The sequence below is a fragment of the Leucoraja erinacea genome, chromosome 16 (assembly GCF_028641065.1).
Source record: "Leucoraja erinacea ecotype New England chromosome 16, Leri_hhj_1, whole genome shotgun sequence".
NCBI lineage: Eukaryota > Metazoa > Chordata > Chondrichthyes > Rajiformes > Rajidae > Leucoraja > Leucoraja erinaceus.
Genome location: NC_073392.1, coordinates 25,194,923 through 25,222,081, shown reverse-complemented (window position 1 = coordinate 25,222,081; position 27,159 = coordinate 25,194,923). Strand labels below are relative to the sequence as shown.

General features: G+C 46.4%; 2 protein-coding genes across 4 annotated transcripts in view; both read left to right on the top strand.

Annotated features, from left to right (window-relative positions):
- Positions 1-3,706, top strand: part of LOC129704665 (thioredoxin reductase 1, cytoplasmic-like) — a 44,077-nt gene extending 40,371 nt beyond the window's left edge. Inside the window, exons 16-17 of the mRNA XM_055647950.1 lie at positions 1,598-1,732; positions 2,334-3,706. Coding sequence (XP_055503925.1) covers positions 1,598-1,732; positions 2,334-2,399 — 201 coding nt within the window. The 3' untranslated portion in view covers positions 2,400-3,706. The remainder of the gene's footprint in view (positions 1-1,597; positions 1,733-2,333) is intronic.
- A 1,957-nt stretch (positions 3,707-5,663) lies between these two features.
- Positions 5,664-27,159, top strand: part of LOC129704662 (uncharacterized) — a 60,625-nt gene continuing 39,129 nt past the window's right edge. The window contains exons 1-11 of one of the 3 annotated variants that reach the window (XM_055647939.1): positions 5,664-8,538; positions 11,485-11,621; positions 14,550-14,722; positions 14,976-15,059; positions 18,046-18,155; positions 19,346-19,468; positions 20,853-20,926; positions 22,250-22,467; positions 24,493-24,658; positions 25,800-26,006; positions 26,646-26,795. In XM_055647939.1, the coding sequence (XP_055503914.1) occupies positions 11,602-11,621; positions 14,550-14,722; positions 14,976-15,059; positions 18,046-18,155; positions 19,346-19,468; positions 20,853-20,926; positions 22,250-22,467; positions 24,493-24,658; positions 25,800-26,006; positions 26,646-26,795 (1,325 nt within the window). In that variant the 5' untranslated portion in view covers positions 5,664-8,538; positions 11,485-11,601. Of the gene's footprint in view, positions 8,539-11,484; positions 11,622-14,374; positions 14,723-14,975; positions 15,060-18,045; positions 18,156-19,345; positions 19,469-20,852; positions 20,927-22,249; positions 22,468-24,492; positions 24,659-25,799; positions 26,007-26,645; positions 26,796-27,159 lie in introns of those variants that run through there. The other 2 variants (XM_055647938.1, XM_055647940.1) reach the window with 2 other exon arrangements.

Sequence of the window (27,159 nt, the reverse complement as noted above, 5' to 3'; positions counted from 1 at the left end):
AAATTCCTCGCAATATTCCAAATGTGGCCTTATCAGCACCTTATAGAGCCTCAACATAACATCCCTGAAAACTAAGAAAGCTAGGACTTTCTGTGTGGTTTTGCCCAATCTGATCCTCATCGACAACCTTTCAACTTAGTTATTGAACTTGTGGCCTTTCACGGAAAGGTTTGGTGGAAGGTTCCTGGCTACTTTCTACTTATCTGGTGGCTCAGGGTGTGACGCAGACATTAAATGTGGGAACAGAGCTTGGCCCATCTGTGTTACAGCAGCTATAGGTCTTTTATGCAATTGTGATTAATTGCAAAATGAACACTAGATATCACCTGGATTAATCTGTGATTTTCAGCATTCATGTAAACTAGAACAAAAGATCAGCAAATAGTGGAAATTTAAAATGTCTTCTAATTCTAATTAAGGGTAATCAACTTGGAAATGTTAACTCTTTCCACTAATAAAGCCTAGCACAGTGCGCAGTGGAGACAGAAACCCAGGTTTGATCCTGACCTCTAGTGCGGGTCTGTATGCAGTTTGCATGTTTTTCCTGTAACTGTGGAATTCCTCTGAGTTTCTCCCACATCTCAAAGACGTGCTGGTTTGTAAGTTAATTGGCCCTTTGTAAATTGACCCTGGTGTGCAGGGGGGTTGGGGGGAATGAGAAAGTGGGATAACATGGAACTAATGAAAATGGAGATCAATGGTTGGCATGGACTAGGTGGCCCATATTTTACAGTATTTAAATGTATTGACTTGTGTGTTATCCTATAGCAGTAAGATACTAGTTTTTTTTAATAATGTTTAAGAAGGAACTGCAGATGCTGGAAAATTGAAGGTAGACAATGCTGGAGAAACTCATCGGGTGACACAGCATCTATGGTGTGAAGGAAATAGGCCACGTTTCGGGTCGAGACCCTTCATACTGATGTGAGGGTTGGGGGGGCGGGAAGGAGAAAGGAAGAGGCGGTGACAGTGGGCTGTGGGAGAGCTGGGAAGGGGAGGGAAAGAAGGAGAAAGCAGGGACTTCCTGAAATTGGAGGTCAATGTTCATACAGCTGGGCTGTAAACTCCCCAAGCAAAATATGCTCCTCCAATTTATGGTGGGCCTCACTCTGGCCATGGAGGAGGCCCAGGACAGAAAGGTCCGATTCGGAATGGGAGGGGGAGTTGAAGTGCTGAGCCACCGGGAGATCAGGTTATTGCGAACCGAGTGGAGGAGTTGGGCGAAACGATTGCCAAGCCTACGCTTTGTCTCATCGATGTAGAGCAGCGGATGCAATAGATGAGGTTGGAGGTGCAGGTGAACCTCTGCCGCACCTGGAAATACTGCTTGGGTCCTTGAATGGAGTCAAGGGGGGAGATAAAGTGACAAGTGTAGCATTTCCTGCGGTTGCAAGGGAAAGTGCCAGGAGAGGGGGTGGTTTGGGTAGGAAGGGACGAATCTACCAGGGAGTTACGGAGGGAGCGGTCTCTGCGGAAAGCCAAAAGGGGAGGAGATGGGAAGACGGGATCCAACCACTGGCCACATCTTCCCATCTCCTCCCCTTAAATGTGTTGTGCGTCTTCAGTATGCTCAAATTAGCTTTGCTTCTGGTTACAGAATAAGGTGGTGGGGTTCCATATTCTTGGTCCGAATGCTGGTGAAATCACTCAAGGTTTTGGTGCGGCGATGAAGTGCGGCATGACCAAAGAGCAGCTCAGCAGTGTGATTGGCATTCATCCAACCTGTGCTGAAGTAAGACTTACTACTTCATGCTTTGTTCTTTTCCTTCTACTTTTTTCTTTTCCCTGTGTTCTATTCTGTAAAAAAGGGCATTTGGAAAATGGCAGTTCTTAAATTTCCTGGCTGTAGATTTATGGTGCCCATATGCTCTTGTTGTGTGAGTGGACTATTTTCATTTAATCATAGGATACAGACATTAGCACGGTTCAAACACAAGATTGGCATTTTCCCAAGTGGAGTCATTGTTTCTTGCTTAATAATGGCATTAAAGTCAAGTGTGTCTGACTAGTGAATCAACTTGGCCCTGACAGCAACTGACAGCAACTGACCATGAAAAATTCTTGGTACATGCTCAACAATATGTGTGTCCTTTATATTTGGTACCCCCTCAAATAGCCCTCTGGTACTTTTCCATAAAGTCAGACAGCACAGAAATAGGCCCTACAGCCAAATCTGTCGCATACTGAGCAAATTGGCATTCTGGGCCAGTCCCAATTGTGTGCATTTGGCCCATGGCTTTCCTATCCATATCTGAATATATAGGATTAAATTATTAAACTTTTTGCAAGGGATTCTTGATCGTTTTTCAATTTACTAATTGTTTTATTTGTAGGTGTTCACAACTATGGATATAACAAAACGATCAGGTGTGGACGTTTCGAAGAAAGGAGGCTGCTGAGGTTAAGCCCTGCTGTTGTAATGCTACTGCCTTGCGTGCATTTGTGCTGCTGTAAGGCCGGCTCAACTTGCATCTTGCTTCCACTCAGGTAAAACCAACACAAACCGCAGCAGGAACCGTGAAACGGCTTTCCTTGCTGCAGTGTCTTGAGTTGTGTCGCAGCAGAGGATCACACATGCAGCGGGGCATGCAAAGCAACAGCGGGGTAAACCCTGGTTTGAACTTTATCTCCAGTCCTGCTTGGAAGGGCATTGACTCCAAGTGGTGCCTCCATGAAGTTTTGGCTTTTAACCTGTTATCAGGTAGGCCATGACAGATGACTAAAAAGCAGAGTCTGGAACCTCTATGTCCATTCAGATGATTGTGCTTCCTTTTCTGTACTAGGTCTAGTACCTAAACTCTCTCGGTGATATTACTGTTTATTGTTCCTTAAATGTACGTTGGGCTGCTGATGGGGGTGAAATGAATATTTTTCTTTGTATGGTCTAGCATCATTGTACTCTTAAGTTTTTTTTTAATCAAGAATTTATCTGTAAAAGAATATGCTACGTTTGATTAAACACTCTCCCATTTTGATATTTTATCAAAAAATATACTGATTATGGTTCAGAAAGCATATGTTTGGTTATTGTGAGGAACTGACGTGTATATAATTTACACTTTACTGCTCAAACTTTTGAATCTTAGCAAAGTCTAATGGGCATAAGGAACTTCCGACCAAACTTCCCTGTTTTAAAAAATTGAGTTGGAATGTGTGAATGTAGTAAATTCTTTTTGCAGATAATTTCATTCAAAGCTTGTGTTTCTGCAGAAAATTTCTGTTAAAGTTGAAGTCCTTTTTTTTTTTGTGTTGAACTGTTGGTCACAACCTGTTTAGTTCTATCTTGAGCTCCTCTCGTAGATGTTTCTTTTGAAAGAAGGCAGTTTTAAAACTTGCTGTAGTCCTCATTGTGACCAATTGAAGTGGCTTTTGATTGTCCATCAACAATTCCTGTTGGTTTTGTTCACTCGCCCTTTATGCTGATTTTTAATTTTGAACATCTGCATACTGAGATTGGGTATAAAGCATGCACTATCACATTGTTTGTGGCCTTGTATGTTTGACGGAAAGCACGAAGGTGCTTGGATATTTAATTGGAATGATATTCTATTTGCATTTTTTTAACAATGGTGCTTGTCTTATCAGAATTTTTGGTTTATAACGTCTGATGTATCCCGCCTCGAAGCAGCGCCAACTGGAACATTTCTATTGTAAACAAAGTTTGTTATCCAAAGTACATTTAATAAAAATCTATATCAAATTTGATGGTGTGTAAGGATTTCCCATCTGAGGAGGCAACCAGACTTCATTGCAATTGTAAATGCATTTCCCTTTGGTGTTGTAGTTCCGTTGAAAGTGGTGGCTTTCACAGCTGTACTTGGAAATCCTCTTTGCTAAGAATCTTTAAAATTTGTAACCAGTTCAACACTACTCACAAAAACGTTTGAATTGCAAGCAGGAATATGGCACTTGGACCCTTTAGCATGCTCCAAAATTTAATATGGTTGTGGCTGATCTGATTGAATTATCAACTCTGCATTTTATCCACTTCTGGTGAGCTTTCAACTTCCTTGCATAGCAAATATCTCTCCACCTCAGCCTTAAATATTCAGCCTTTGCACGTACTGCCCTTGAAGTGTGAATTGCAACCCTTTGACCAAACGTTTTTACCTCCAGTCTTGAGTTATTTTAACACCTCAAATAAAGAGACTAGAACTAAACACCTTTCTACATGTAGAAACATGTCTACTATTCTGTTCTGAAGATGTGGCCTCCATGTGCAAATGAAACACAACCCCTCTACTTTTGTCTGCATCTTGCCTACATCTTGATTTCCAGCTGTTTCCAGAACTTGCAATTTTGGCCCAACCAGGATCTAGGGTACCAACACTCCATCTACCACCTCGCAACAACTCTCCCTCCAAGCCCTACATTCTCAGTTGCTCCTACAGCTCCAGGTCTCTCCCTCACTTGCAAATGGACCTCTCCTCTACCGAATCCATGCTTTCAGCTGCCTGATCTCACCTGAAGAAAGAACACAACCCAAACCATCATCTGTCCATTCCCACCGCAGATGCTGCCTGACCTGCAGAGTTACTCTAACACTTTATTTACTCGAGGTGCCAACAGTCTCTGTGTCTACTTTTACAGTTGATTAATCTTGCAATCATATCATATACTTATTAAAAGTCTGATTTTGTACATGTGTATATTTGTGTGTCTTTACATCTTCGCGAAAAAACTACGTGGTAACGATAAAATATTTACACTATTTCTGTTATCCCACTTTATCATCCACTCCCTATACATTAGGGTCAATTTACAAAGGGCAATTAACCTATAAACTCACAAGTCTTTGGGAGGCGAAAGGAAACCGGAGGACATCCAAATGGTCAAAGGGGGAATGAGCAAACTCCACACAGACAGCACCCTTGGTCAGATTCAAGCACGGGTCTCAGGTGCTGTTAGGCAGCAGCACAACCTGCAGTGCCACTGTGCCCCAGAAAATTATCTGGCTTCTGGATCATATATACAGTATAGAACCAGACTTTTTGGCCCACCAAGTCTATACTCTCCATGCTTCTGGAGCCATTCTGCCTTGGCAATTTAGCTACTCATCTAGATATCAATTCTATTGAGATTTCTCCCTTCCCCCCCCCCCCCCTTTGCTTTTAAAAAGTAATTTTAATTATTTATAGATACAAAGACAATTAAAAACACTGTTCTAAGGTGAGGTTAATCGAAAAGGCAAATGTGCATATATGTATCAAAGCAAAATGTTTTACTCTAAGATGCACTCTAGCCCCTGCAGTGCCCAGAAGTCCTGGAAATTGGCCAAGGTGCCAGTAGGTAGTGTGCTCCCTCTCCAGTGACGCACGGGCATAAGACAGAGAGAAGGTTGGGGGGTGGCAGTCAGCCTGGGTGGAGCCTTCGGCTACCCAGCGCCATGACTCGTGAATGGTCAGCTTGGCTGGGCCCAACAGCAAGCTTCCCTCGCCCACATGGTTCACACATGTGAAAAGGCCAGTTTACAAACTGAGGGGCTTTAAAAGAATAAATGAGCTGTTCAATTAAATACAAAAGCTGCAGATACTGGAAATATCAAAATGAAACGTGTTGCAAACACTCAGCAAGTCAGACTGTATTTGACTTTTTGAAGTCCACAGGTGCTTATCTAATGCGGTGATCAACATGAGAATTAGGCGAAATGAGTGAGTCTCGTGCTCAGTGCGCAAGTCGCACACTCAACGTGTGAGAGTTGGCAGCCCTGCTGTGACCCTCTATTATTTATCTGCACTTTAGCTGTAGCTGTAACATGATATTCTACACTCTCCACTCCTCTAGCTTTCTTTCCTCCCTGCAGGCTGAAGAAATGTCTTAACATGAAACGTCACCTGTCCATGTTTTCCAGGAATGCTGCCTGACCTGCTGGGTTATTCAAGCTAGAGGATGTTGGCTGAACACAGAGGGCCCCAAGCTATAGGAGAGTTGGCAGGCTAGGACTTTATTCCTTCGAGCGCAGCCACTCAGGAGGATGAGGGGTGATCTTATAGAGGTGGGTATAAAATCATGAGAGGAACAGACTTGGGTAAAATCCAGTGTCTCTTGCGCAGAGCAGGGAAATTGAGAACCAGAGGACATAAGTTTAAAATGAGGGGGAATAGATTTAATAGAAACCCGAGGGGTTATGTTTTTACACTAAGGCCAGGGGGTATATGAAATGAGCTGCCGGAGGAGGTATTTGAGGCAGCTAGTATCGCAACATTTAAGAAACATTTAGACAGGTACTTAGATAGGACAGGTTTCACAGGTCTTTTATTGTCACATGTAACAATTAAGGTACAGTGATTTGTGAATTACCATACAGCCATACGGAAAAAAAAAGCAAGACATACATAAAAGTTAACATAAACATCCACCACAGCAGATTCCCCACATTCCTCACAGTGATGGAAGCTAGAAAAGAGGGATATGAGCCAAACGCAGGCAGGTGGGACTAGCATAGATCGGACATGTTGTTCGGTGTGGGCAAGTTGGGCCGAAGGACCTGTTTCCATGCTGTATGACTCTGACTCCAGCATTATCTTTTTTGTTAATCAGCATCTGCAGTTCCTTGTTTCTACCTTCTACACTGTTTATTTTCTCTTTAACTGCCTGATATACCTGTGTATGTTATGATCTGCATGGATAGCACACATAACAAAGCTGTTTACTCCACTACACATGATAATAATAAACTAATACCAATCTGTAAAGGGAGAAACAATTGACATCTTAGGCTGAAAAAATCCCCAGCCATTCCATGTACCAGAGGGATACTGGCATAGGCATGTTGTAAATGAGTGGACACAATTATGACTTTCAAGACATCTCGACAGATATGTGGAGAGGAAGGTGGACTGTTGGGGCCTAACACAGGCAAGTGGGACTTGCACAAATAGACATCTTGGTGGGCAAGGGCACGGTTGGGGCAAAGGGGGTGTTTCCTTGCTGTATGACTATTAATCTGCTCCATGCTGTTCTATCAATCATTGATTCAACTGTGTAGGAAGGAACTGTAGATGCTGGTTCAAACCAAAGATAGATACATAAAGCTGGAGTAACTCAGCGGGACAGGCAGCATCTCTGGAGCGAACGAATGGGTGATGTTTTGGGTCAGACTCGTCAGGGGAAAGGGAAATGAGAGATGGTAGACGATGATGTAGAGCAGGGTCGGCATCAAAGATCTTTGACCACAGCTCTGCGCTGCTCATCGGCCCCGCCATTGCACCACCAAGCCTCGGGCCCGGGAGGTACCGGAGATGACACAAGTCTGCAGGCCGTGTGATTTCGGGTTACGAGCCGCATTCGGCCCGGGGGCCTTAGGTTGCCGACCCCCTGATGTAGAGAGATAAAGAACAATGAATGAAAGGGCTGAACAAGGATCTCGGCCCAAAACGTCACCTGTTCCTTCTCTCCAGAAATGCTGCCTGTCCCGCTGGGTTACATTTTGTGTCTGTGGGTAGGAAGTGTTTAGATAAAAATATTTATTGCGCTGCCGCAAGAATTTCATTGTTCCATTTCGGGACAAATGAAATAAAACACTCGACTCTTGAAATGGGATTGGCTTATTATGCCAACTTGATAGGCATGGACAAGGTGGGCCGAAGAGCCAATTTCCGTGCTGTACAGGAGGAGGAGAAGCAGGGAATTGAGGAGTTTTTAAACGTTTGGTCCAGACTGTGCTGGCTAGTCAGGTGATAAAAGTAGATTTAACGTTATGAAATGAGTGTGGGGTTTTAATGCTGCAATGGGAAACCATCTGACAAGTGTGCGTGTGTATGTATCCAGGGCGGGGCAGGGGGTGGTAGATTCACTCAACAGGGGAGAGAGTAAGAGGCTGCGTTCCAGATCGAGTATTTCCAGCAAAGAACTATATGATCTTGGTTTCTAGCCCCCTTGCTTTTATTTTAGATTTGCAACATTTTGCAATTGGTTTACATCGTGTAGCCGTTACCAAGGGTGGGACACGTTTGCACCTTGCAAAGTTGCAACTGGAAGCTTGTTTAAGGCCGGTTTAATCTCGCCCTTTGGTGCGTGATCCAATATCCCGTTACTCCATTTCGCTCAGCAAAACAAAACACAAAGTACTGGAGGAATTCAGCTGGTCAGATAAGGAATGCTCAAGATTTCAGCATCTGTAGTTCATGGTGTCCCAGTGTTAATACAAGGAACTGTGCTGGAGTAAGTCAGCGGGCCAGGCAGCATCTCATGAGAACATGGATAGGTGACGTTTCAGTCTGAAGAAAAGTCCCGACACGAAATGTCCTCTGACCATTCCCTCCCTAGATGTTGCCTGGCCCGCTGAGTTCCTCCACCACTTTGTGTCTTGCTCAAGATTCCAGCAACTGCAGTTGCAGGTGTCCGCCTCAATGAGTGCATTATGTATCGGAGGGCAATAATTGACGAGCAGAATGACTGACAATCCCTTTGAGGCCGCTGGTGTATTTTCGTTCAAACCGGGTTTATAACGCCACTGTTCGCAGGCAGGCGGCGCCGAGCGACCGTCCAATTCCAGGGAAGGGCTTTGATTTTGTTACTGGGAACGGAACCCCGAAAGTGAGTTTGTTGGGATGAAGGGGTCGTTGCTCTCAGAGAGAAGACGACCAGGTAGCCTTGGAAGGGCGAGGGGGAAGGTTTATTCCAAGACGAGAGAAATCTTATCTCAAGGAAAGACCATTAATGATGGTGTGATCCCTAAATCTGAATGACGCCCCAATTTCACATCATGAAACCCTAAACACGGCATCCTCATCCCCACTGTGAACCGTTTCATCAATATGCCTCTTGACTCTTAATAGCCATAACCTCAAAGTGCACCTTAAATCACAATGTTGTCATCTGGGCTGTATAAAACAAGGGACTGCAGATATGGTTTATACCAAATATAGACACGATGTACTGGAGTAACCATGCTGACCTAACCTGCACCAACCTATTGCCATTTGCCAATTGGTTCCCCCTCTGGGAATGTCCCAAGTTTCCGAAGGTCCTGGTCCCCTCTTGCAAGTGGTGACACAATGAGGCAGCGGTAGAGTTGCTGCCTTACAGCACCAGAGACCCAAGTTCGATCCTGACCTCGTGTGCTGTCTGTACGGAGTTTGTATGTTCTTCCTGTGAACTTGTGTGTTTTTTCTGGGTGCTCCGGTTTCCCCCCACGTTCCAAAGACGGGCAGGTTTGTAGGTGAATTGGCTTCTGTAAATTGTTCCTCGTGTGTAGGATAGACCAGTGAACGGGTGATCATTGGTAGGCATGGTGGGCCGAAGGGCTTGTTCTACACTGTCTCTCTAAAATTTTAAAAAAATAAGAAAAACTCAGTGGATCAGGCAACATCTCTGGAGAAAAAGGAAGGGTGACGTTTCATGTCAGGATCCTTTAGTTTGACCCAAAATGCCACCTATCCTTTTTCTCCAAAGAGGCTGCCTGACCTGCTGAGTTACTCCAGCATTTGTGTCATAGAAACATAGAACATAGGTGCAGGAGGAGGCCATTCAGCCCTTCAAGCCAGCACCGCCATTCATTGCGATCATGGCCGATCGTCCCCAATCAATAACCCGTGCCTGCCTTCTCCCCATATCCCTTGATTCCACTAGCCCCTAGAGCTCTATCTAACTCTCTCTTAAATCCATCCAGTAATTTGGCCTCCACTGCCCTCTGTGGCAGGGAATTCCACAAATTCACAACTCTGGGTGAAAAAGTTTTTTCTCACCTCAGTCTTAAATGGCCTCCCCATTATTCTAAGACCTGGTTCTGGACTCGCCCAACATTGGGAACATTTCTCCTGCATCTAGCTTGTTCAGTCCTTTTATAATTTTACATGTTTCTATTAAATACCCTCTCATCCTTCTAAACTCCAGTGAATACAAGCCTAGTCTTTTCAACTTTTCCTCATATGACAGTCCCGCCATCCCAAGGATCAATCTACTTATGTCTACTTTTGTACTCGGGCTTGAGTTACAGGGAGAGGTTGGATAGACTGGGACATTTTTTCTTTGGAGCCTGGGAGGCTGAGGGGTGACCTTATTGAGGTGTACAAGATCATGAGGGGCATGGATAAAGTGAACGCTCATAGTCATTTTCCCCCGGGCTAGAGAATTCTAAAATTAGAGGGCACAGGATTAAGGTGAGAGGGGAGAGATTTACGAGGGAGCTCAGAGGCAACTTTTTCACTTAAAGAGTAGTCAATGTCTGGAATGAGCTGCAAGAGGAAGCTTAGAAGCAGATACAAGGATGACTGATAAAAGGCATTTGGACAGATAGATGGATAGGAAGGGTTTAGAGGGCTATGGGGGAAATGCACGCAAATAGAGGGGATCTTATAGAAAGAGAGGGGATCTTATAGAAACTTACAAAATTCTTAAGGGGTTGGACAGGCTAGATGCAGGAAGATTGTTCCCGATGTTGGGGAAGTCCAGGACAAGGGGTCACAGCTTAAGGATAAGGGGGAAATCCTTTAAAACCGAGATGAGAAGAACTTTTTTCACACAGAGAGTGGTGAATCTCTGGAACTCTCTGCCACAGAGGGTAGTTGAGGCCAGTTCATTGGCTATATTTAAGAGGGAGTTAGATGTGGCCCTTGTGGCTAAGGGGATCAGGGGGTATGGAGAGAAGGCAGGTATGGGATACTGAGGTGGATGATCAGCCATGATCATATTGAATGGCGGTGCAGGCTCGAAGGGCCGAATGGCCTACTCCTGCACCTAATTTCTATGTTTCTATGTCTATGTTTCTAAATAGTTTTGTTTCAGTTTAATTTTGAGATGCAGCATGGAAACAAGCCCTTCGGCCCACCGAGTCAACACCGACCATCGATCACCCGTTCCCACCAGTTCTACTTTATCCCACTTTCTCATCTACTGTCCTCGCAATAGGGGCAATTCACAAAGGGCCAATTAACCTACAAACCCGCACAAACATGTCTTTGGGATGTTGGAGGAAACCGGAACACCCAGAGGAAACCCACGTGGTCACAGGGAGAACATACAAACTCCACGCACAGACAGCACCCAAGGTCATGACTAGTCCAGTAAGCCAGCTTGGTCGGCATGGACAAGGTGGGACGAAGGGCCAGTTTCTGTGCCGTGAAGCTCTATGGTGCTATGACTATTGGGTGTTGAGGTGGTGGGGTTGTGTACAAGTCTCTGTGGTCCAAGAACCAATCTGATATTCAGCGGGATAATTGACTCAATAAAATTACAGCGGAACTTGCTTTGTATTTCATGCTCAGAACCATAACTCCCCAAGGGCTAAATTTTTGTCATGTTTGGTGGAGAGGATTATGTGATTAGTATTAGGGTGTCAGGGGCTATGGGGAGAAGGCAGGGGAATGAGGTTGAGATGGAAAGATAAATCAGCCATGATTAAATGGCGGAATAGACTTGATGGGCTGAATGGCCTAATTGTGCTCTTACAACTTGTGAACTTATAACCACCCTGGAAGTGAAAGGAAGGGGCAGGGTTTGGTGGGATCTGATGCTCTTATCCTGTACCTATCACTGAAGCAGGACCTCAGGAACAACTGGACACATCTGGCAAAGGGTGTGAGCAGTCGCCTTGAAGAGCAACATCTGCAGAGCACGGTGCAGGGGTTGCGTAAACCCTCGGCCACAACTGCTTCGAACATGCTGGCGGAAAGATTTGGGTGAGTGGCTGAGTCCGGGCACCCAAGGGTGCTGGGCCTCTGGTGTAGGTGTGGGAGAGGAGGGGGCGTCGTTGTGGGTGGAATGGTCAGCCACTGTGAATCTCCGGATCCAGTGGAGAAACGGTGGAATATAGAACTTCCCGGTGAAATCAAGATTAATGGGAGAAACTCAACAGGTCAGGAGGTGAGTTGATTGCCTGGCCCAAGTCCGTGCCCGCGGGTCCCTGGAGAGGGAACTCTGGAGGCCATCTCTGCACGCTGGTCACCGTGGGGGGGGGTCCAGTGCATTGTGGTTACAGATGATATTTGATCAATTGTTGTTTGTAAACTGCCATTTGACAGTATTGATCCTTCCAGTGCGTGTACTGTGATCATGAAGTCAAGTGAAATAAAATATCCTTGTTAGGAAAAAAAACAGTCAGGCGGCTGTTATAGTTTGATGCTCAGAGTCATTGAGTCTGACAGCGTGGAACGTTTGGCCCAACTTGCCCACCCCGACCAAGGTGGTCCAGCAAAGCTAGTCTCACCTGCCCACGTTTGGCCCATATTCCACCAAACCTTTCCTATCCATGTACTTGTCCAAATGCCTTTAAAATGTACCTGCCTCAACTACCTCCTCTGGCAGCTCGTCCCATACACCCACCACCCGGACAAGCAGACACTTGCACCATCAAGTTGAGTTTTTCCTCATAAAGTACAGACTTTATTCCTTGGAGTGCAGGAGACTGAAGGGAATCTTTTTTACCCAGAGGGAGGCAGGTACATGGAACTGATGCGCTACAATATTGAGAACTGTATTCTGCACTCTGTATCTTCCCCTTTGGACTACCACACTTGATTCTAACTTGATTGTATTTATATGCACTATTATCTGATCTGATTGGATAGCATGCAAAACAAAGCTTTTCACTGCACCTTGGTGCAGGTGACAATAATAAACCTCACCTCCATTAACACCAGTTAACAGACATTTGGGCAGGAACAAGGATAGTTGAGTTTAGTTTAGTTTATTGTCACATGTACCGAGGTACAGTGAAAGGCTTTCGTCACAAGCTAACCAGTCAGCGGAAAGAAGGTAGATGATTACATTGGAGCCATCCAAAGTGTACAGTTACAGGATAAAGGGATAGGAAAAGTTTAGAGGGAAATGGGGAAGCACATGCAGGTGAGACTAGTGCAGATGGGCAACTTGGTTAACATGTACGCGTTGGGCCAAAGGGCCTGTTTCTGTGCTGTATGACTTTATCGCTCCATCAAAATATTTATTTTATTCCAGAGGAAGAGGAAGTACTGACACTTTTGAAAAATATAAAAGTGGATAAGTCTCCAGGTCCTGACAGGATATTCCCTAGGACATTGAGGGAAGTTAGTGTAGAAATAGCAGGGGCTATGACATAAATATTTCAATTGTCATTAGAAATGGGAATAGTGCCGGAGGATTGGCGTACTACGCATGTTGTTCCATTGTTTAAAAAGGGTTCTAAGAGTAAACCTAGCAATTATAGACCTGTAGGTTTGACGTCAGTGGTGGGCAAATTAATGGAAAGGATACTTATAGATGATATATATAAGCATCTGGATAAACAGGGTCTGATTAGGAACAGTCAACATGGATTTGTGCCTGGAAGGTCATGTTTGACTAATCTTCTTGAATTTTTTGAAGAGGTTACTCGGGAAATTGATGAGGGTAAAGCAGTAATGTTGTCTATATGGACTTTAGTAAGGCGTTTGACAAGGTTCCTCGTGGAAGGTTGGTTAAGAAGGTTCAATTGTTGGGTATTAATGCAGGAGTAGCAAGATGGATTCAACAGTGGCTGAATGGGAGATGCCAGAGAGTAATGGTGGATGGCTGTTTGTCAGGTTGGAGGCCGGTGACTAGTGGGGTGCCACAGGGATCTGTGTTGGGTCCACTGTTGTTTGTCATGTACATCAATGATCTGGATGATGGTGTGGTAAATTGGATTAGTAAGTATGCAGATGATACTAAGATAGGTGGTGTTGTGGAAAATGAAGTAGATTTTCAAAGTCTACAGAGAGATTTAGGCCATTTGGAAGCATGGGCTGAAAAATGGCAGATAGAGTTTAATGCTGATAAGTGTGAGGTGCTACATCTTGGCAGGACAAATCAAAATAGGACATACATGGTAAATGGTAGTGAGTTGAGGAATGCAGTTGAACAGAGGGATCTAGGAGTAACTGTGCACAGTTCCCTGAAGGTGGAATCTCATGTAGATAGAGTGGTAAAGAAAGCTTTTGGTGTGCTGGCCTTTATAAACCAGAGCATTGAGTATAGAAGTTGGGATGTAATGTTAAAATTGTACAAGGCATTGGTGAGGCCAATTCTGGAGTATGGTGTCCAATTTTGGTCGCCTAATTATAGGAAGGATGTCAACAAAATAGAGCGAGTACAGAGGAGATTTACTAGAATGTTGCCTGGGTTTCAGCAACTAAGTTACAGAGAAAGGTTGAACAAGTTAGGTCTTTATTCTTTGGAGCGCAGAAGGTTAAGGGGGGACTTGATAGAGGTCTTTAAAATGATGAGAGGGATAGACAGAGTTGACGTGGATAAGCTTTTCCCATTGAGAGTAGGGAAGATTCAAACAAGAGGACATGACTTGGTAATTAAGGGACAGAAGTTTAGGGGTAACATGAGGGGAACTTCTTTACTCAGAGAGTGGCAGCTGTGTGGAATGAGCTTCCAGTGGAAGTGGTGGAGGCAGGTTCGACTTATCATTTAAAAATAAATTGGATAGGTATATGGACGGGAAAGGAATGGAGGGTTATGGTCTGAGTGCAGGTAGATGGGACTAGGGGAGAATAAGTGTTCGGCACGGACTAGAAGGGCCGAGATGGCCTGTTACCGTGCTGTAATTGTTATATGGTTTTATGGTTTATTCCTCTCTTGTCCTTTCTTTTCTCTTCACACAGGTCGTTGACTGAAGATGAGGGTGTGGAAATTCAGTCAAAGGCGCTCAGCGAGGGAGATATTACCGCTCCATCATCGATTTTAGGAGTTCTGGGCAGTCCCTATGTCTTGAATTTTCACCCAAGTTTGATGACAAAATTTGCCTTTCCCAAAAACCGGATGGAGGCTATGGAAGGTGAGGTTCATTTGAGATTCTGGAATAAAAGATTCTGCCCAGGACAGAGGCCAAGGAGATGGTGTGATTCAGAGTAGAGGGATCTGAGGGAGCTTCACTCTCGGTCTGACCCTGTGAGTACGTAGATGGGATGGTGTAGAGGAGGCTTCACTCTGTGTCTGACTCGGGGAGTGTGTGATGGGATGGTGTAGAGGGAAATTCACTCTGTGTCTGACTCGGGGAGTGCACTATTGCTATATTCTTCCCCTTGCAGTTACCTACAATGCCCGGGCACGTCGGCTGATTGTGCTGGACAGCATGGGCTGTGTGAGCTGGAGCCTGAACGCAGTTGGTGGAGGTGAGTTCAGACAAAATAGGGCATAGGATGCTGTAGTGATTAGAAACATAGAAACATAGAAAATAGGTGCAGGAGCAGGCCATTCGGCCCTTCGAGCCTGCACCGCCATTCAATATGATCATGGCTGATCATCCAACTCAGTATCCCGTACCTGCCTTCTCTCCATACCCCCTGATCCCCTTAGCCACAAGGGCCACATCTAACTCCCTCTTAAATATAGCCAATGAACTGGCCTCAACTACCCTCTGTGGCAGAGAGTTCCAGAGATTCACCACTCTCTGTGTGAAAAAAGTTCTTCTCATCTCGGTTTTAAAGGATTTCCCCTTTATCCTTAAGCTGTGACCCCTTGTCCTGGACTTCCCTAACATCGGGAACAATCTTCCTGCATCTAGCCTGTCCAACCCCTTAAGAATTTTGTAAGTTTCTATAAGATCCCCTCTCAATCTTCTAAATTCTAGAGAGTATAAACCAAGTCTATCCAGTCTTTCTTCATAAGACAGTCCTGACATCCCAGGAATCAGTCTGGTGAACCGTCTCTGCACTCCCTTTATGGCAATAATGTTCTTCCTCAGATTTGGAGACCAAAACTGTACGCAATACTCCAGGTGTGGTCTCACCAAGACCCTGTACAACTGCAGTAGAACCTCTCTGCTCCTATACTCAAATCCTTTTGCAATGAAAGCTAACATACCATTCGCTTTCTTTACTGCCTGCTGCACCTGCATGCCTACCTTCAATGACTGGTGTACCATGACACCCAGGTCTCGCTGCCTCTCTCCCCTTTCCTAATCGGCCACCATTTGGGAAAGGGGGAGATGCAGCTCGGTCCTAAAGGATTTCCCCTCTATCCTTAAACTGTGACCCCTTGTCCTGGACTTCCCCAACATCGGGAACAATCTTCCTGCATCTAGCCTGTCCAACCCCTTAAGAGTTTTGTAAGTTTCTATAAGATCCCCCTTCAATCTCCTAAATTCTAGCGAAGGGGTCAGGGGCATCTCTGGAGCACATGGACAGGTACATAGAAGAAAGCATACTATTGGGATGCATCACAGTTTGGTTTGGGAACAGCTCTGCCCATGACCGCAGGAAATCACAGAGAGCTGTGGATCCAGCCCAGTCCATCACACATACCAGACTCCCCACCATTGACTCCACCACTGAGATGAGAGTGTGGCCAGGGTTCCTGTGGATCCGTAGATCCTGTAGATCCCTTCGATGGTGGGGAGGTCAGTACCTGTGAAGGACCGAGCAATGTCCACCACTCTCTAGTTTATTTCATTCCTGGGCATTCGAGTAACCAAACCAGGCCATGATGCAACCAGTCAGCTTGCTCTCTACCGTACACATGTATACAGTGCATTCAGAAAGTATTCAGACCCCTTCACTTTTCCCACATTTTGTTACGTTACATCCTTATTCTAAAATGGATTAAATTCATTTTTTTTAAATCATCAATCCACACATAATCATCAATCCTATAATAAAAAAGCAAAAATATCCAACCTGACAGAGCTTGAGAGGATCTGCAGAGAAGAATGGGAGAAATTACCCAAATACAGGTGTGCCAAGCTTGTAGCATCATACCCAAGAAGACTTGAGGCTGTAATCACTGCCAAAGGTGCCTCAACAAAGTCCTGAGTAAAGGGACTGAATACTTGGGTAAATGTGATTTTTCAGTTATTTATTTTTAATTACTTTACAAACATTTCTAAACACCTGTTTTTGCTTTTTTATTATGGGGGTATCGTGTGTAGATTGATGATTTAAAAAAAAAGAATTTAATCCATTTTAGAATAAGGCTGTAACGTAACAAAATGTGGAAAAAGTGAAGGGGCCTGAATACTTTCAGAGTGCACTGTATGATATGCCGAGTTCTTTAAGCTTCTGAAGAAGGAAACCTAAAATTGAATGAGCTCGATGCACTCGGGCAGTTCCCATGAACTGACCTCCCTCTCCTCTCCTCACCTGGCCATCTTTGTGTACCCGGGGAGCATCCTGCAGCCGACCTTGAAGGTGCTCGAGGCATTTCCCCGCTTCACCCGCCTGCTGGCCCTCTCCTAGACGTCTCCAGCTCCCTCCCTCCCGGTTATGCCGTACGATCAGTGTTCGGTCGAGTTTACCGGTCCCACTGACCGACCAGCCTTTTGTGAGCTTACTGTGTGGACATTAATTGCTGCCTCTAAATAGTCTAAAGAGCTATACACCATGAAAACCAGGCCCACCTTGTCTATGCTGGCCTAGGAGGCATACCGGCTTTCTCTCGTTTGTCTGCATTTGGCTTATATCCCTTTAAACCCTTCCAGTTCGTATATCTGTTCAAATGTCTTTCAAAAGCTGTATTGTATCCCCTTCTATAGCTTCCTCTGACAGCTCTGAGTTAAAAAGTTGCCCCTGATGTCCCTCTTCAATCTCTCGGTTCTCACCTTAATCCTGTGCCCTCCAGGGGGAAATGACTGTGAGCGTTCACTTTATCTGTGCCCTTCATGATCTTGTACACCTCAATAAGGTCACCCCTCGGCCTCTGAAGCTGCAAATAGTCTCAGCCTATCCAACCGCTCCCTGTACTTCAAGATAGTGTTTTATGTCCCGAAATGGAACAATGAAATGCTTACTTGCAGCAGCACTACAGATATGTAAACATTGTACTCTGTAAAACCCATACTAAACTGCAAAAAAAAGTTCAATATATATAAAAAAGAAACAAACAAATAAATAAATAATAGTAGGGGAAATGCAGATAATATCCTGGTGAATCTCTTCAACCCCCTTTCCCAACTTAATGACACCTTTCCCACAGCTGGGCGACCAGAACTGCTTTAAACACTCAGTCATCTTGAGGTGAGATGTATTGGAATACTTTCATTAGGAGAGTGTGTGACGGGGCCTGTGGTTGGTGTGGCTTAGAGTGTGTGTGTTGACAGGAACGAGAGTAACTTATGCAAAGGGAGATTTTCGTGTGATTAATCTTAGTCTTTCTTATCCCCAGGCAAAAGGGAACTGGAGTTTCCCAAGCAAATGTACAGCGTTCTGAAACAAATTATCCACTGCAGCAAGTTCAATGTCTATTTTGTCCTGGGAAAGGATTGCTCCCTGAAGGTACAATGGAATTCCAGAGCCAAGGACTGCCAAACCGGTGATGGTGGGGTGGGAACGGGAATGGAGGAGTGCAGAGACTCGGGGTTGAAAGGGTGTAGGAGGTTTCCAGAGATAGGGAGGGGGCGAGGCCACATAAACATTTACTTGACTTTAGAGATACAGCGTAGAAACAGGCCCTTCGGCCCACCGAGTCCATGCTGACCAGCACTATCCTACACACTAGGAACAATTTATTTACCAAATCTAATTAACCTACAAACCTGTGCGTCTTTTATGTGTGGGAGGAAACCGGGGCACCTAGAGAAAACCCACACTATCAGAGGGAGAACATGCAAACTCCATACAGACAGCACCCGTAGTCAGGATTAAATCCAGGTCTCTGGCTCTGTAAGGCAGCAGCTCTACCGCTGCGCCACTGTGCCACCCCTTGCAAGAGGGGACCAAGGACTTCCAGAAACTCGGATATTCCCAGAGGGGGAACCAACAGGGGTGATTGACAAATGGGATGGTGCAAGATCGGACAGCACTTGTTTTCATTCCCGGGAGCAGGGCAGGTGGAGATCTGCAGGCATTGTACTTTGGACATGGATGAGAAACCTTCCCTTGGATGTGAGGAACACAGAACATAGAACAGTACAGCACAGGAGCAAGCCCTCCGGCCTCAAATGGCCGCGCCTAACGGTGCCGAGACCAGAGAAAAAAGGCGCAAAGTGCTGGAGTAACTCAGCCGGTCAGGCAACATCTCTGGAGAACACGGAGGTGACGTTTCTTCAGTGTCCCCACCCAAAATGCCACCTATCCATTGCACAGAGGGTGGTGGGTGGCTGGAACATGCTGCCCGGGGTGGTGGTGGAGGCAGATATGTTGGTGGCTTTTAAGGCTTTTTTAGATAGGCATGTGGATATGCAGGGAATGGAGGGATACGGATCACGTGCAGGCAAACAAGATTAGTTTAACTTGGCATCATGTTCAGCACGGACATTGTGGGCCGAACGGCCTGTTCCTGTGCTGTACTGTTCCATGTTCTAAGGGTGTTTACCCAGGTGTGTGGTGTTTGGATGTGGGAGTAGGTGTCACTTGAACTCTTTAGGCATTACCCGATCGCAGACTTACCCCAAAGCAGGAGGTAGAAGTGGAATCCCTCGAGAAAGAGGTTCCAGCGATGATTTCTGGCTGAACTCTCTCTGCAGGTCTACAACAAGGATTTCTATGAGACCTTTGCAGTTCTCAACTCTGACATGAAAGTGGTGAAGTCTATCGTATTTAACCCGAAGACCGATGAGCTTATTACTGGTGGCATCGGTGGAGTCAAGGTAAATATCTTCGATCTTGGAGGAACAGCACCACATATTCCACTTGGGTACATAGAAACATAGAAATATAGAAAACAGGTGCAGGAGTAGGCCATTCGGCCCTTCGAGCCTGCACCGCCATTCAATATGATCATGGCTGATCATCCAACTCAGTATCCTGTACCTGCCTTCTTTCCATACCCCCTGATCCCTTTAGCCACAAGGGCCACATCTAACTCCCTCTTAATTATAGCCAATGAACTGGTCTCAACTACCTTCTGTGGCAGAGAGTTCCAGAGACTCACCACTCTCTGTGTGAAAAAAGTTTTTCTCATCTCGGTCCTAAAGGATTTCCCCTTTATCCTTAAACTGTGACCCCTTGTCCTGGACTTCCCCAACATTGGGAACAATCTTCCTGCATCTAGCCTGTCCAACCCCCTAAGAATTTTGTAAGTTTCTATAAGATCCCCCCTCAATCTTCTAAATTCTAGCGAGTACAAACCGAGTCTATCCAGTCTTTCTTCATATGAAAATCCTGACATCCCAGGAATCAGTCTGGTGAACATTCTCTGTACTCCCTCTAAGGCAAGAATGTCTTTCCTCAGATTTGGAGACCAAAACTGTACGCAATACTCCAGGTGCGGTCTCACCAATACCCTGTACAACTGCAGTAGAACCTCCCTGCTCCTATACTCAAATCCTTTTGCTATGAATATTAACATACCATTCACTTTTTTCACTGCCTGCTGCACCTACTTTTAATGACTGGTGTACCATGACACCAAGGTCTCGTTGCATCTCCCCTTTTCCTAATCGGCCACCATTTAGATAATAGTCTACTTTCCTGTTTTTGCCACCAAAATGGATAACCTCACATTTACCTCAGAACCCCCCCTCCCCCCTCCCTCTCCCCCCCCCCCCCACCTTCCCCTGGTTCTCCTCCAGTGTGTACACATTTCTCTCATCAACTTCCCATTCCCACACCAGCCTTTCTGTCCTGGCCTCCTCCATCGTCAGAGTGAGGCCACAGACTGGCCTCGTATTCTGCTTGGGTAGTTTACAACCCATCGGTTTGAATATTGAATTCTCCAATTTCAAGTGATACCCCTCCATTCCCTGCATATCTGTCCCTATCCAAAAGCATCGTCAACACCACTATATCGTATGTGGCTTCACCGCTATCCCTGGCAGCCCATTAGAGGGGTATGTGGTTTAGAAGCACATGGGCCAAATGTAGGCAAATTGGACTAGCCCGGTTAGGAAGGGAAGGCCAAAGGGGGCTACTGGGAGGTGGGGATGGGAGGAGTGGGGGTGGAGAGACAGAGTGATGGTTGGGGAGGGTGAGAGTATATTGTGTTGAAGGCTGAGAATGCCCCCATTAAATGAACATCTCTTTTTTTTTCAGTTCTGGAAGTACAAAGTTAACCCAAAGAGCACAAACAAGATCGTGGCCATGTCCAACTACGAACTTTTCTTGAGGTATGGTGATGAGGGAGTAGATGTCACAGCGTGGAAACGGGCCCTTTGGCCCAGCTTGCCCACACCAGTCCCATCCACACCAGTCCCACCTGCCCGTGTTTGGCCCATATGCTTCTAAAACTTGTCCTATCCATGTACCTGTCTAAATATTTCACAAAACGTTGTGATATCACCACCTAACTACCTCCTCCGGCAAGTCATTCCATAAACCCACCACCCTCTGAGTGAAAAAGTTACCCCTCAGATTCCTATTAAATCTTTCCAGCCTCAGTTTAAACCGATGTCCTCTGTTTCTCGATTCCCCTACTCTGGGCAAAAGACTACCTACCCGATCTATTCCTCTCATGACTTTCAAAGGTCCTTTAATGTCATATGTGCCATAAGGTACAGTGATATGTGAATTACTATACAGCCAAGCGAAATAAAAACCCCAACAAGACACACAACTACATAAAAGTTAACGTAAACATCCACCACAGTGGATTCCCCACATCCTTCACATATGATGGAAGGCAAAAAGTCCAATCTTCTTCCTCTTTATTCTCCCGCGGTCGGGGCAGTCAAACCATCCGTCGGGGCAGTCGAAACTCCAGCGGCTTGGTTCTGAAGTCGGTCTCTGACCAGAGGCCGCGAGCTCCATGATGTTAAGTCCGCAACCACCCACTTTTTGGATCTCCGAGGTCGATCCCTGGCAAAGGGATCGCGGGCTCAGTTTGAGATTCTCCTGTCTGACAATCGCTGCTGTGAAGCTTCTGAGGGCATTATTCACATTTAGAATGGGGTCCTATATCGGGGTGTGTGTGTGTGTGTTAGTGTGCCTCTGTGTGTCTATATGTGCATGCATTGTGTAATTTATGGATGTATATTTGTGTGTGGACATTTTCTGTGTGTGCATGTGTCAAGAGGGCCACGAGATTTTAATAGTCATTATGTACCAAAAATGAAATTCTTCACTGCACAAAGGTTAAAATATATTCTGTACGTTTGTGTACTTTTGTATGGTGTGTGCATTTTGCACATTGCTGTGTATGTAGACATACAATTGTGTGTGTATGTCTTGTGTGCATGCGCCAATGCTTGCATGTGTATATATGCATGTGTGTGTCAGTTTAGGCGTTGTGTATGTGTGTCCCTCTCGTGCGACCTCTCTCGCTCTCTCCCCGTCTCGCGCTCTATCTGTTTCACGCTCTATTTTTCGTGCTCCCTCCGCCTCTCCCCCTCTCTCGCCCTCTCTCTCGTGAACACTCTCTCTCTTGCGTTTCCTCTCTTGCTCCCTCTCCATCTCTCTCCCTCTTTCTCTCTCTCCCTCTCTCCGTGCTGCAGGGCGGACTACCCTGACATGGGAGGGACGTGGGTGAAGAAGGTGTCCCTGGACGTGGGCAGCCAGCATGTCTTCTGCTGCTCGCTCCAGGCCCTGTTCTGCTACGACACGGAGGGGAAGCTGCTGCTGAAGATCCCCCAGCCCCACAGGTCATCGCCCTCGGCCTGCCTCTACTCGCCCCACCATAAGGTGGTGCTCACCTGCTCCGGAGACTGCCACAGTAAGCACACCCACGAACAGCCAAGTGCATGTCCTGGGGGAGGCATGTGGGTGGGTGGACCAGGGAGAGGGGGGGGGGGGGGGAGGAAATTGGGGGACTCGGGTATGGGAGATGAGTGTACGGAGGAGGGGGAAAGCAGAAGGGTCAACGGGGAGGGGAGAGTGAGGAAGATGGTGGGAGAGATGTGTGTCCATCAGGTGGGGCGTCGAGGAGCAAGAAAGAGAGCGAGAGGGGTAGAAGGGTAGAGCCGTCAAGAGTGTTTTATTGTCATATGTCCCAAAACGGAACAATAACAATCTTACATGCAGCCGCAACACATATGTAAACATAGGACTCTGTAAAATGAACAGACAAATAAATAAACAATAATAGTACAATAATTACTTGAAATTGGACAATTCCGTGTTCGTACCTTTGGGTTGGAAGCGAAATATGAGGTGCTGTTCCTACAGTTTGCGTTTGGCCTCACTCTAGCACTGGAGGAGGCGCAGGATAGAAAGGTCAGGCCGGGAATGGAAAGGGGAGTTTAAATGGTTAGTAACCGGGAGATCTGGAAGGCGATGGCGGACCGAGCACAAGGTCTAATAGGACAGTATTCCTGACTTGTCTTGTAGTTGAAGGTAGGAACTGCAGATGCTCACTTACACCATAGCTAGACACACAATGCTGGAGTAACTCAGCGGGTCAGGCAGCATCTTTGGAGGAAGGGAATAGGTGCCATTTCAGGTTGAGAACCTTTTTCACACTGAGAGTCTGGCGTGAGGTGAACTAGAGGTATGATTTGTTCTGTACCTTTTCACACCCTCTAGTTTCCCTCTCCCCTGCTTCTTAGTCTGAAGAAGGATCTCGATCCGAAACATCACCTATTCCTTTTTCTCCAGTGATGCTGCCTGGCCCGCTGAGTTACTCCAGCATTTTGTGTCTATAGTCTTGTAGTTGGAGCAAATAGTTTGGAGCGTCAGAGGGGGTGGTGCTCATGGTATTGGGGTGTCACTGGTAGAATTAGACACGGTCGGTCCAATGAATATTCCACTGCAGTAGTTTGCTGTTTCTAACAATCTAACACGCAGTTGCATGGGGGGGGGCTGCGGCGTCACACACACACTAACTACCCCCCAAACTCACAGGGGGGGTAGGGGGCAGGGGGGATGAGAAGGGGGAGGGGGAGGGCGAGGGGAGAGGGGGAGAGGTTTTTTTTTTTACACAGAGATTTGTGGGTGCCTGGAACATGCTGCCAGTGGTGGTGGTGGAGGCAGATACAACACCGGTTATATTAGAGGGTTTTGGCTAAACACATGGACATGTCTTGAATAAGGAGATATGGATTACGTTCGGGCAAATTAGATTATTTGAGCTTGGCATCATGTTTGGCATTGGTCATTGTGGGTCGAAGGGCCTGTTGCTTTGTTGTACTATACTATATTCTTTGTCTATGTTATACAATGAGCTGCCAGAGGAGGTAGTTGAGGCAGGTACAACAACATAATTTAAAGGACTTTTGGGCAGGTACATGGAGAGGAAAAGTTTAAGGGATATGGGTCAAACGTGGGCAGGTTAGACTGGCTGAGATAGGACATCTTGGTCGGCATTGAATGGATGGGGTGGGCTTAAGGTGGGCTTAAGCGCTGGAGTAACTCTGCAAGTCAGGCAGAATCTCTGGAAAATAAGGATGGGTGACTTTTTGAGTCAAGACTTCACATCAGACAAATCCTGAATTAGTTCGCCATTTTCAATATTGTTAGAAACTGTAAACTACTTCAGTGGAACTTTGATTGAACGGACCATGTTCTATCAGCATCTGCAGTTCCTTTCTATACAGTTGGGCTGAAGGGCCTGTTTCCGTGCTGTATGACTATGGCTACAATGCTATGGCTAAGACATTTGGACAAGTACATGGTTAGGAAAGGTTTAGAGGGATATGGGTCAAACGCAGGCAAATGGGACTAGATTAGACGGGGCATCTTGGTCGGTATGGACAGGGTGGGCCGAGGAACTGTATAATGGCTCCATATTCCCCTTCTTCAGTTAACAAGTGGTCGAGGAAAGGGATCCTTCTCCACAAGTTCACAGGTCACACCAAGGTCGTCACGAACCTGCTGCTTCACCCCGATACCAGGGCGGTCTTTATCTCCAGCTCCAAGGACGGCTCCATCAGGTTCTGGTCCCTGGACACGTTGAACGAACTCTTCAGGTAAACGCTCCCAGTCTCACTGTCAAACACCATCCACGTGGCAGGGCCACACGGAGGTGCAGCGGGTAGACTCGTCAGAGAGGAGCCACAAGGAACTGGAGGCGCTGGTATCCTGGTGGGTAGAAACCTGCTCGGTCACGGCACGGTCAGAGACCCGTGTTTGATCCTGACCTCAGGCTCTGTCTCTGTGTGGAGTTTGCACGTTCTCCCTGTGACCACGTAGATTTCCTCCAGATTCTCTGGTTTCCTCCCACATCCCAAAGACATGCGGGTTTGTAGGTTAATTGTCCTTCTGTAAATTGCCCCCTAGTGTGTACGGAGTGGATGTGAAAGTGGGATAGCACAGAACTAGTGTGAACGGGAGGTCGATGGTCGGTGTGGCCAAAGGGTCTGTTTCAACGCTAAAACTAAAACAACATCAATTCCATTTCTCATTCTCCCCGTATTCCGTAAACTACCCGAAATCTATCCTCAGCTCCACACGGGGAAATGTACAGAAGCCAAAGTAACCTATAAACCTGCCACGGGGTGTGCGGTGTGTTGTGAGTGTGCGCGGAGTGTGGGGGTGGGTGTGCACAGTGTGTGCAGTCCATTGGCAGTGCTGATTCTGCCTCTGCCCCATCCTGCTGGTGTTATGAGTGTGCAGTGTGTGCAGTGTGTCGGTCGTGTGTGTGTGTGCGCAGTGTGTCAGGTTGTGTGTGTGTGTGTGTGCGCGCGCAGTGTGTCAGGTTGTGTGTGCGCAGTGTGTCGGGTCGTGTGTGCGTGTGCGCAGTGTGGCAGGTCGTGTGTGTGTGTGTGCAGTGTGTCGGGTTGTGTGTGTGTGTGTGCGCAGTGTGTCAGGTTGTGTGTGTGTGTGTGCGCGCAATGTGTCAGGTTGTGTGTGTGTGTGTGCGCGCAGTGTGTCAAGTTGTGTGTGTGTGTGTGCGCAGTGTGTCAGGTTGTGTGTGTGTGTGCGCAGTGTGGCAGGTCATGTGTGTGTGTGCGCAGTGTGTCAGGCTGTGTGTGTGCAGTGTGTCGGGTCGTGTGTGTGTGCGCAGTGTGGCAGGTCGTGTGTGTGTGTGCGCAGTGTGTCGGGTGGTGTGTGTGCTCAGTGTGTGTGCGGTTTGTCCTCAGCCATGCTGACTCTATGTCTCTTCCCCAGCATGTCGGTGATGGTGGAGGGCATTGAGTGGATGGGACTGACGGAGAGCTCCTGGCTGTACTGCTGCTCCCACCGGCATTGCCACACCTATGCCATCAACCACTTCACCCACTTCTGGAACCACACCAGCAGCCCCGTCACCCACATCGGCTTAGGCTCCGCCAAAGGGAAGACCACTCGAGTCACCGTCTTACAGGAAGAGAACAAGTATGAGAGGGGGCTTTCTTGCCGGGGTTGGGGCCGGATGCTCTACCCAGGGGACTGCCGACACCATCTCCCGGTTACCAACCACTTCAACTCCCCTTCTCATTCCCGCACTGACTTCTCTGTCCTGGGCATCCTCCACTGTCAGAGTGAGGCTACACGCAAATTGTGTCGCCTCATATTTTGCTGGGGTTGCTTGTAACCCAGCATTATACACATGTAATTTATAATTTTAATGAACTTCATCTTACACTACCCTCCCCTCTCCGTCCTTGCCTCCATCCTCCACCCCAGTCATGTTACCAGTTGCAGTCTGAAGAAGAGTCTCATCCTGAAATGTCACCTATTCCTTTTCTCCAGAGATGCTGCCTGACACGCTGAATTACTCCAGCTTTTTGTGTCTGTTTCCAGTTCCACAGCACTCCACATTATGGTTATATATACCAATATATCCAGATATTTTGCCATAGGTACGCCAATATATACACCAATATATCATTGTATTCCCATATATACCCAATATATAAGAATATAGCTCCATAAATACCAATATGTACCCATATTTACCCAGAGCAATAGCTGGTTTTCAAGGTCCAGAGGGCCGGGTTTGAGATGCTGCTGTGTTTCTGATCCCTACTCTAGTCTACACGTCATGTCCCAGAGTCAAGGGGTGAACCTGTCTGTGGTGCTCCCACTGCCGATAAGGACCCTGATGCAGTACACCTACAACAGGAACAGGAACCTGGTCTTCTATCTGGTGGAGCCTGTGGAGATCTGGATCTACACCATCAAGTGAGTGACAGTGCATGGTCTGGGTGACAGTGATCTTGGCCCTGATCTCACCTTCACTTTCACCTGCCTGATCCTTGCCCTGAATATATATGTACGTGCGTGCGTGCGCACCAGTGTGTGTTTGTGTGTGCGTCAATGTGTGTGGTAGGTTTTTGTCCATGTGTCTTATTTGTGTGAGGCGTGTACATGTCCATGTTTGGTGTGTATGTATGTGTGGGTCTGTGTGCCTATGTGTGTATCTTGATATAGTGTGGAAACAGGCCCAATTTGCCCACACCGGCCAACAATGTCCCAGCTACACTAATCCTACCTGCCTGAGCTTGGTCCATATCCCTCCAAACTTGTTCTATCCATGTACCTGTCC